Below are 9,865 nucleotides of genomic sequence, written 5' to 3' on the forward strand. Positions count from 1 at the left end.
AAGGCATCCATGGAGAGGATGAGGAACACAGTGGCCCTTCTACTGTGCCCGAGAATCCCAGTCTAGCCCGGAGCTGATAACAGCCCTGTCTGTGGCGCTACCCAGAGCCATTCAAGCTTATCCGAGGGGAAGCCTCTGGCTGCAGATAACGAAAACGTCCCCCTCGAAGCTGTACACGGGTACTCCTCAAACAACAGGACTTCCGGAAGAAGGGCAGGTTCTCAGGCCCATTGATTCCGCGGGTCAAGGGTATTGTCAAGTGTGTGCTAAACTCAGCAGGGGATATTTCCCTTAACGTGGCCTACTTCGTGATCACAAGATGGCTACCATGGCTCCAGGCTTCAGACATAGCTTACTTCCAGAGCTCTTCATTGTGTCTCTTTTTAGAAGCAAGAACACCCTTCTACCCTTTTATATATATATATATATATATATATATATATTTGGCTGCAGCTTGCGGGATCCTAGTTCCCCGACCAGGGATCAAACCCGGGCCCTCGGCACTGAACGCACAGAGTCCCAGCCCCTGTACCACTGGGGAATTCCCTGTATATATCTTTTTTTTTTTAATATACGTTCCAGGTGCACAGCATTAATAATTCAACATCTATATACACTAAAAGTGATCACCCACAAATCTAGTTGTCATCCATCACCATACAGTTGACCCCCTTCACTCATTTCACCCACCCCCAACACACAGCCATTCTTTAGCAGGTCATGTTTAGCCAGTCCCTGAATATCAAATGGGAGTAGCACAACTGATAGAATTTGACTAATCATTTAGCGTGGATGGATGTTGGGCAGTGAGCCCATAACTTCTGGCCTAGTTGCCCTCCTTGAGGTTCTCATCCCCTACCCCAAGCGGCTTCCCAGAATATTCCTTCTGAACACATACAGTCTCCCCCAAACACTGTTCAAGTGAAGACAACTTCCTCAACTTTTGTCACACTCCTGGGATGTTGTGGTCTTCCTTAGGCTCATGGCCCAAACACCTCCCCGGCGTCAAGAGGAAACACTGTTAGCAGGTGGATGCACAACACTGAGGTACTGACTGACTTGTCACCCCCTCCGTTTCATTCCTAAGAAGCCGGGCAGGTGAGGGCTCACCTGTGACCCTCCCTCTTGGGGCTGCCTCTCCACTATTTCCCCCATTCTGTGCCTCAGGCCTTGCAGTGGCCGCAGTCACAAATGCCACGGGCAGCACCCTAACTCAGCCTATGTGGGGAGGCACTTCCCCAACCCCGTCTGTCAGCTGTGGTCCCAGGAGAGGTGGAAGGAATTACTCAGCATGTACTGGTTGCTCACGAGTAGCATGATTCCCTGACCTTGGTTTTTTTCTCGCTCTTTGAACTTGTAGCATGATTCCCTGACCTTGGTTTTTTTCTCGCTCTTTGAACTTATTCTGCAGACCGAGGACTGTAGGTTGCTCATCCTAAGCCACATTTTCCTGAATGTGCATGATTTTTCCAGGCTGGCAAGAGACATGTGACCAAGCTCTGGATCCACATCAAGAGGACCTAGGGCCTAGTCTATCATACTAGATGACCTTGGGCCAGCCCCTTCCCATCTGTAAATCCTCCATTAGCCCAGCAAACACACTTGCGTCTGAGATAAGATATACAGCATAAATACTGCCACCATCCGCCCTTTGCTCACAGCTGACATCACTAATCAATCACAGGATATTTCCCTCTGAACTAGCATTGGTGCCGGAATCCTCCTCACTCCAGGCCCGGAGGCAGCCACCAGAAACTGATCAGTGAGAAGAGTCAAATTTTGGCTTTTCCCTTTGGCATCCCTCCCAATTGTCAGGCCTTCAGCCCACAGTTGACTTTTTATCCTCACCTTTACTCCTGCCTTCTCTCCCCTCTGAAAGGAACTTTGGGACTCCATTTCCTCATATTCCTCTCAGAGACTCTGCCTTTTTCCAAAGGATTCCAGAGGTTTATGTCCCTGCTCTGACACTTTTCAGCTGTGTGAACTTGGCAGATTTCTTAACCTCTCTGAGCCTCAGTTTCCTCATCTGTAAAAGGGGGCCAATACCTACCATAGAGGTTGTAAGAATGTGCCTGACGGAGCATCAGCCAGGGAGCACTCAGCACACTCTAGTCACTTCTCTTGTAGGGCCTGCTCCTGGCTCTGCCAGGCAAATCAATCCAGGACTTTGATGGGGGGGAAAAGAATGATATAACCAGCCATTACTTGACAAATCTTTGTTTATTTTATTTTAGCCTTTATATCCCTCTCCCAGGCTGCCTGATATCTCTCTCCCCCGCCCACCTCTGGAGGCAGTCTGACCGCAGGTTGTGCTTTGGGGGTGGGTGGGGGGAGATTGTACCTTGAGTGCTTGTAAACCTACACCAGGACTGGGGCCAACACCTCACCACACCAGCTAGGTCTGGCCAGGACATGGGCATTGGGCAGTTCCTAACACCCCCTGAGACCCAAAGCCTGTGGACAAGAGCTGCCATCCCCATCCCCACCACTGAGGACTTGGGGAAGAGGGGCATGGAAAGCGTACCAAGACCCCCAGAGCACCTGCAGGAGAGCAGGGCTTGCCAGGGAGAAGGCAAAGAACCAGGTGAGATTCTTGAGGTTCCTGTGTCTCCAGCCAAGGCTCCTTGCCCTCTCCCTGGGGGCAGTGCCAACTAGCCCCCCCTCCCGCACTGGCCAAACCCAGAACCAGGCACCCTATCCCTTCCCACCAGCCAACAAGGAACAAAAGCAGTGAAAACACCAAGCTTTGTTGCTAGGAAAAAAAATACCCTAAGTATTTAAATTAAAACTGAAGCGCCAGTCAACTGAGCCAGCAGTGAGCTGGTGACTGCAGACACACAGACAGCTCCCCATTCTTCCCCAAGGCCCCAGGTCTCCAAAGGCAGCAGGAAGGGGCTAAGGGCCGAGTCTGTCTGTCACCAAGAGGGAGCCTCAGGGGAAATAAAGATTAGGGTGGGGGTGTCCTCAGGGGGTCCCAATTTGGGGCACTGAGGACTGTAAACATGACCCAGCTTGAGGGCCGGGGTGTCCCAGCCCCCTGAGATTCTCCCTGGATGAACGGCCACTGTAGTGAGTAAAAAACAGAAGTTGGTCTCGAAGCAAAGCGAGACCTGGTCTCCCTCTTGGAATATTGTGGGCGAGAAGGGGGCTGAGTCTGTGAGCTCAGAGAGGGGCTGCGATGGAGGGAGAGGGTTCTGGAAGCCAAATACGGCTTTGCAGCTGCTTCTTTTCCCCTATCAGGTTGGCACCTGGGCTCTTTCTGGGCCGTGAGTCAGCTCATGGCCCCTCCTCCCTAGGGGAACCTGCTGGAAAGTCAGCTCAGGCCACAGCTGCGCAGCCCAGGGCTGGACAAGGTCAGGCGAGCTCCCGAGAGGCCCCGCCCCAGGCTGGCTTCGGGAAAAGACAGAGGATGTGGCTAAGGAGTGCTGGGAGAGCATGAGGGCTACCACAGGTGCACAGACATGGCCCGAGGCCAGAGGGCCGCTACGGTCCCAGGAGCACCACCTCAAGGCCTAGCTGAGGCCCCGGGGGAAAGTCCTGCCTCGGCCTTACTCCGGGCCGGGAACCCCGGGGACCAGGCCATCTCACGGTACTGGGCACACGTGAAAGCCCACGCTTATGGAGGCAGGCAGGCAGCCAGTGGCCAGGCAGCTCCTCCGGCGGGCCTTGGAGCCACAGGGTCAGGCCCAGGTGTGGTGTAGCACAGCCCAGCCTCCTGTCCGCGTGAGGCCCAGTCTGGAGCCTCTGGACCAGTGCTAACTGGGCATGTGCCTTCCAGGCCACAGATCCTCACAAGTCCCAGCTGCCCCAGTGGACGCCTGTTGCCAGCAACAAGCCTCGGCTAGGTGATGCAGGACAGGTGACCGAGCCACCTGCAGGGCTGGGTTGGGGGCTACAGTTCCCACAAAACCAGCCCTCCGGCTGCTTGAGGATCACCCAGGGCCTGGATTCCCCTGAGGATCAGGCACGATGGCCTCCTCAAGGCTGGGCTTTCTCTGAATGACAGAGGTCCCAAAGCACACCTCAGAACCCAGCATCTTCTCAGAGCCTGAGTCCCCAAAAGCAGACCAGGCAGGGACCTCAGGGCTTACGCCGACTGCGACTGCCCTCAGGACCAGGTCCCCGTGTCTCAGGGCTGGGCCTGACAGAGCAGGGCCTGGGGCTGGAGTGGTACCAGAACCAGTACCAGTGCTGGCCTCAAGGCTGGCCTTGACCGCTTCCCCTGCCTTGACCGCTTCCCCTTGGTTCCGGCCCTCAGCCCTATCCTCAGGGCTGGGCCTGGCTGCGGAGCCACTGGTCCCTCAGCACCCTGACCTCCTGCCCGTACCACTCGTGCAGCTGGGCGAAGGAGGCCGAGTCGAGAGGCCCGTTGGGCGCCGAGGCCCGCCGGCGGGGCGGCAGTGGCGGGGGCTCGGGGCCGGGCCGGGGGCTGGGGGCGGCGCCGGCGGGGGCGGGGGCGGCGCCAGCGGGCGCGGGGGCGGGGGCGGGGGCGGCGGGGGTCTCCGAGCTCCACACGGCACAGCCGTTCTCTTTGGGCGGGAGCGCGCGGGGTCGGCGCGGGGGGACTGGGCCGCCGCCTGCGCGCACGGCCGCCAGCTGCTGCTCCAGCTCGCGCACCACCAGCCGCAGGTAGTCGAAGCTGGCCCGCGACAGCGCCTTCACCCAGCCCTCCATGGCGGCCTGGCTCTCGGCCGCCAGCACGTAGGTGCGGGCCCGGGCCCCAGCGAAGCGCACAGCGAAGGCGAACTCCTCGGCCGCCTCCACCAGCTCCACGGTGCAGCCCTCCAGGATGATGACGCCCACGGGCTCACGGCTGGCCGCGTCCTCGAAGTAGAAGAGCATGTTGCCGCGCAGCACAAACCAGCGGCGGTGGTAGGCCGCATGCCGGCCGCCCTTCTTGTACAGGAAGCCCGCGTTGTCGGCCGGGGCGTCGCAGGTGGCGTAGAAGGCCAGGCTGCGCTCGTTCAGCTTCATGGCGGCGGGGCCTGGGGGCTCGGGACCTGTCCCCACCGGGGCGGCGGTTATTCACGCAGCCACCGCCTCGGGTGATCTCACACCACCCTCGGCTGCCACAGCACTCATCACCCCCGTTTCACAGATGAGGAAACTGAGGCTCAAGGACCAGAAGCAGCCTGCCCAGACTCACACAACTCTTCAGGAGCACAGCCAGGGCTCGAACCCGGGTCTGACTGGCCCCAGAAGCCAGGCTGGTAACTCTCCTGCTGTCCTACCTCCCCCAAATAATGTTGAGGATTCCTAGGGCATGCCAAGCATTTTATATATATTAACTCATTTAATCGTAAAACAAACCTTAGGTGGCAGGGACTAGCGTTACCCCGTTTGACAGACGGGGAAACAAAGTTCAGAGAGGTTAGTCACTGGCCCAAGGCCAAAAAGCAAGTTGGGCTGAGCTGAAATTCAAACCCAGGCCTCATTTCAGCCGCTGCTGTTTCCATCATCCCCAGGTTCCAGACCAGCTGACCTTTTGTGGTCAGGTTCCAGCTCTGCTGATTTCATAACTTAGCTTTGATTTGCGGGTCCATGAAACAGGGATAAATAGAACCTATTCCAGAGGACTGTAGGGACTTCATTCATCAAACATTTATTAAGCACCTACTGTGTTCCAGGCACTGTTCTAGGCACTAGCAGTAAACAGGATGGAGAGGGTTGCTGCCCTCTTGGTGCTGATGTAGTGGCAGGTGAAGGGAGCAGACAATTGACAAACAGATAGAGTACATTATCCGTACTTTAACAGAGAAAGGCCAGGTGGTCTTAAGTGGTCTGGAAAAAACAAGACAGGGAGAGGGAAAGGAGTGTTAAGGACAAAAGGAGTGTTTGATTGTAAAGGGGTGGGGGTCGGTGTCAAGAAAGGTTGTACTGAGAAGGTGACATTTGAGCAGAGACCTGAAGGAGGTGAGGGAGGGAGCCCCTGGGACATGCCAAGCAGAAGGAATAGCAAATGCAAGGCCCTGAGGTAGGAACCTGCTAGTGTGCTTGAGGAGGTTGGTGAGGCTGGAGCAGAGTGAGGAAGGGGAGAGGTGGGTGATGCAGTCACAGTGGCAGAAAAGACTGTTACGAAATAATCCAGATAAAGGGCCCAGGGCTTGGCCCACACTTACAGGGAGGGGCTGGGGGGAGAGCATTGTGCACCCGTTTGAAGTAGAGGAATCTAACTCTATGCACTTGGCCACAGTGATTTTTACCACTTTCCTCCAAGGAGTATATGATGAGGGAAACACTGGCCAGGTAGGACTCAGGTGGCACATGGGTCCCCAAGGTGGCTACACCCTCCCTTTGGGTTTTCCATGGCCACTCTGCAAATGTACCTTATGCTCCTGCTTCAAAATCTCACTCTACATAGGACATTGGCCACATTGTTCAAGAAGGAAAGTATATAAAGTCGCTGGAATGCAGTGGGTGCTCAGTTAATGTTCATTCCCCAACCTGGGCAGTGCCTTAGGACCTGGAGAAATGAGATATGGGTGGTGGCTCTCCAGGGAGCAGCTAGCCACAGTGGGGCCCAGACAGGCAACCTGACCCAGGGCGGAGGAGGCAATTGCTCCCAACCCAATCCACCTCATCTCACCAGCCTACACAGTCAAGAAAGGCTTCCTGGAAGAGGCAACATGAGCTGTGATTTAGTGCCTGTCCTGACCTAGCAGCTGACCTAACCAAGACCACAACCCCTGAAGACTCAGGGTGTTTAATCTCTGCTCTACATCCCTGAGCTGTGTAACTTCAGACATGGGCCTCCCCTCTCTGAGCCTCAGTTTCTCTGCAAAATGGGAGGGATTCCTCCCTACCCCCACAACAACTCCCATGTGGACCCCAGCCCCATTTCTCACAGGAACCACCCACCCTACTCGCCCCATTTCCCTCCTACCTCTCAGGCCACTGCTCACTTCCCTGCCCTCTGCTCAGTTCTGGTTTCGGCTTGCTCTTCTCTGGGTTCAAATGTCAGCTCTGTAGTGTCCAGGCTATGTGACCCCGGGCAAGCTTTAAGCCTCTCTGGGCCTCTGCTTCCACATCTGTAAAATGGGATCATAACAGCACCTAAGTCGGGGTTGTTGTGACGATGACGCAGTGGCTACATAGAAGCGCTAAGCATGGTGCCAGGCATAGTACGTGCTTAGCTGTGGTAGCTGATGACATTCTTCTCAGCCTCTCCAAATGCTCCCCTCAGTGCTCTCTGTCTTGGCAAAAGGCCCTTGGTTTCCCCCACCTCCCCATCTGATCACTCATCAAGTCCACCTCATCCCCTCCCTGCCTCTTCCAAATCAGTGGCCTCATCTCTGCTCATTGCCACCTCCATTCTAGGCCCCCCATCATGGCTCGCCTGGACAGCTACAGTAGCTTCTTCACTGGTCTCCCTTCCTCCACCGTTGCCTGTTCCTTGTCCGTGTTGTTCAGGGTAAGATCATAACTCCTTCCTAGGCCCCTCCCCTGGCCCCCCAGAGGATCCATTCCCCACAGAGGGATCCTATTAAAACTAAACCCGATCACACCCCTCCCCTACTTTAAACCCTCCCATGGCTCCCTACTTCTCTCAGTATAAAATTCATTCTTCCCCATGTCTTCCAAGTCCCCTTCCCCCATTTCTTTCCCCCTTGCTCACTCGGCTCCAGCCACCCTGGCCTCCTTGGTGTTCCTCAAACACCTGAGGGCCTTTGCCCTGGCTGTTCCCGCTACCTGGAATGCCTTCCCTATATCTTCACGTGGCCAACTCCTCATCCTTCAGTTTCAGCTTGACCATCACCTCCTCAAGGAGGAGGAGGTCTCTGTATACAAGAGACCCCCCTAGTCACTCTCCCATACCTCAGCCTGAAATTACCTGGGTCATTTTTGCCTGCTCTAGGAGGGCAGAGGTTCTTTGTCTGAATTCCAGTGCCTGGCATGTAGTTGGTGCTCAAAAACCTGTAGAATGAATCAAACAGTTACCTACGTAAACCTTTCAACAGCCCCATGAGGAGTCTTTTCCCCATCCCACATTCATGGATGTGGAAACTGAGACACAGAGAGCTTAAGTAACTCGCCCAAAGGTACAATTCTGTGCCTAGAATCTCATGCTCTAGGCAACCAGCCCAAAGGGGCTGATCTTGGAGTCTCACCACCCATTAAGGCCAAAGGAAGAGCAATTTCCCTCACACTCAGCAGCTCCCCTCCACGCAGCCACCCCACCCTGAGCCCAAGGTCACCAGCCAGCACAGGACCCCTCTCCGCCCATGGCCCCGCCTCCTCCAGCCCAGCAAGAAAGGAGGGGAGGGCAGGAAGCAGCAAGGGCACAGTCTCCAGCCTCTGGGAGGGCCTGGTCCCCCGCTTATCTCGCCCTGCTCTTACACTTTTCCAAGTTCAGAGTCCGCTGTGGGCACTGCTGCCTGGCCAGGCAGGAAGCTGGTGGGGACCAACCCAGCCCCTCTCTGGTCCCAGAGCCAGCTTGCCTCCTCCAGTCCAGGCTGGATGGGCCTTGAGAACACAGCCTCATCTATATTAACATCCATCCCTCTCGGAATTGAAAAGATGAATCCTGAAGAGAAATTTTGCAAAATGCTGAGCAGGTAGTGAACACTCAGTCAAGAAGCTGTCAAAAAGGCAAACAATAGCTCCAGGTCTCCAAGGACACAGACTGCCCAGAAACCAGGACTCTGGGGAAACTGAGGCATGGCATTTTGCCACCCATTTCAAGGAAAGAAGCCAGAACCACAGGTCCTGGAGTTGGATCCAGCTGCCACAAGTGTCCCCGAGCAGTGGGCATGTTGGAGAGGGTGTGGCAGGTACAGGCAGAAAAACATGTACTGAGAACCCTGAAGAGTTCCTGTCCAGCGCTGCCCTGGGCAGGGGCCACAAGGAAGCCAGGACCCCCATCCCAGGCCATTGCTCCTAGCTGCACTCTATCCTTTCGTGTGTGGTGTGTTCCTTAAAGGACTGCCAGAGCCCTGGAAGAGGTGGTCAACGGCAGAATGTGGGAGCCAAGTGGAGCTTTAGTCCTCAGAGTTCCCGCAGCGGCGGAGGTCTTTTATGGGGCTGGAGGGTCATCGGCCAAGTTCGCCTGCTGGAGCTGCGGTCCCTGATGGGAAAAGTACCACTGGCGTGGAATCGCAAATGGATATATCCCCAGCAGAGATCTCTCCAGACGGCTGGGGGACCCCGAGGCCCATGGCGGCCCGAGCCCGGTCCTGCATACCCTCGCTGGTAAGCCCGAAGGTCCCCCCGCCAGTCCGGCCTTACCTCACGGCGTGGACTAGGGCGACGGCAGCAGTGGCGGGACGGGAGACGCGGAGCCGGGGAGCGGCCCGGCCATGGTCCGGGACCTGCTCGGCTGCGGCGGCGGCAGCGGCGGTGCTTTGTCTCCCGGGCGGCCGAGCCGGCGCAGCCGCGGGAGAGCGCAGATCAGACGTAAGGAGGCGGGGGCAGCCGGACCTTCGGCTACCCACAAACTCGCCTCTTTAACCCTTCCCAAACAGCCCAAGCCGGAGCCTCCCCTGCTTTCGTCCCCCGCTCCCGGATTGGATAACCCGGCCCCGACCCACCCCCGGATTCGCCACACCCTGTGGGCCCGCCCTCGAAACCACTCTTAAAGGAAGAGCAACCGGTTTAGGAATTCCCAGTGTCCTATTCGGGGAGAGAAGATTAGATCCTGGAGACTTAACGCGCTCTCAGGGGTAGGGATAGAGGGCGAATTCGCCCAGAAGAAGCATCGGAGTCCTGGGCGAGACCACTCGCTGAAGCAAGCTCTAGGCTTGGAGTTCGAGCTCCTCCCTGGCTAGGGTTGCCAGATTTAGCAAATTTAATGCCCAGCTAAATTTGAAAAATAACTCTGCTGAAAACGTGTGATTTATTGAAAAAAGATGAATACAGGACATTCCAG

General features: G+C 56.3%; 1 protein-coding gene across 1 annotated transcript; it reads right to left on the reverse strand.

Moving 5' to 3' along the window:
- Positions 1-2,211: 2,211 nt before the first annotated feature.
- On the reverse strand, positions 2,212-7,004 carry PHETA1 (PH domain containing endocytic trafficking adaptor 1). Its single transcript, XM_081252672.1, has 2 exons — positions 6,884-7,004; positions 2,212-5,000 (listed from the first exon to the last, which is right to left on the reverse strand). The coding sequence occupies exon 2, from the start codon at positions 4,972-4,974 to the stop codon at positions 4,267-4,269; it is 708 nt and encodes a 235-aa protein (XP_081108798.1). The 5' UTR covers positions 4,975-5,000; positions 6,884-7,004; the 3' UTR covers positions 2,212-4,266.
- Positions 7,005-9,865: the final 2,861 nt, after the last annotated feature.

This window comes from Mesoplodon bidens (assembly GCF_964165515.1).
Source record: "Mesoplodon bidens genome assembly, chromosome: 13".
Taxonomy (NCBI): domain Eukaryota; kingdom Metazoa; phylum Chordata; class Mammalia; order Artiodactyla; family Ziphiidae; genus Mesoplodon; species Mesoplodon bidens.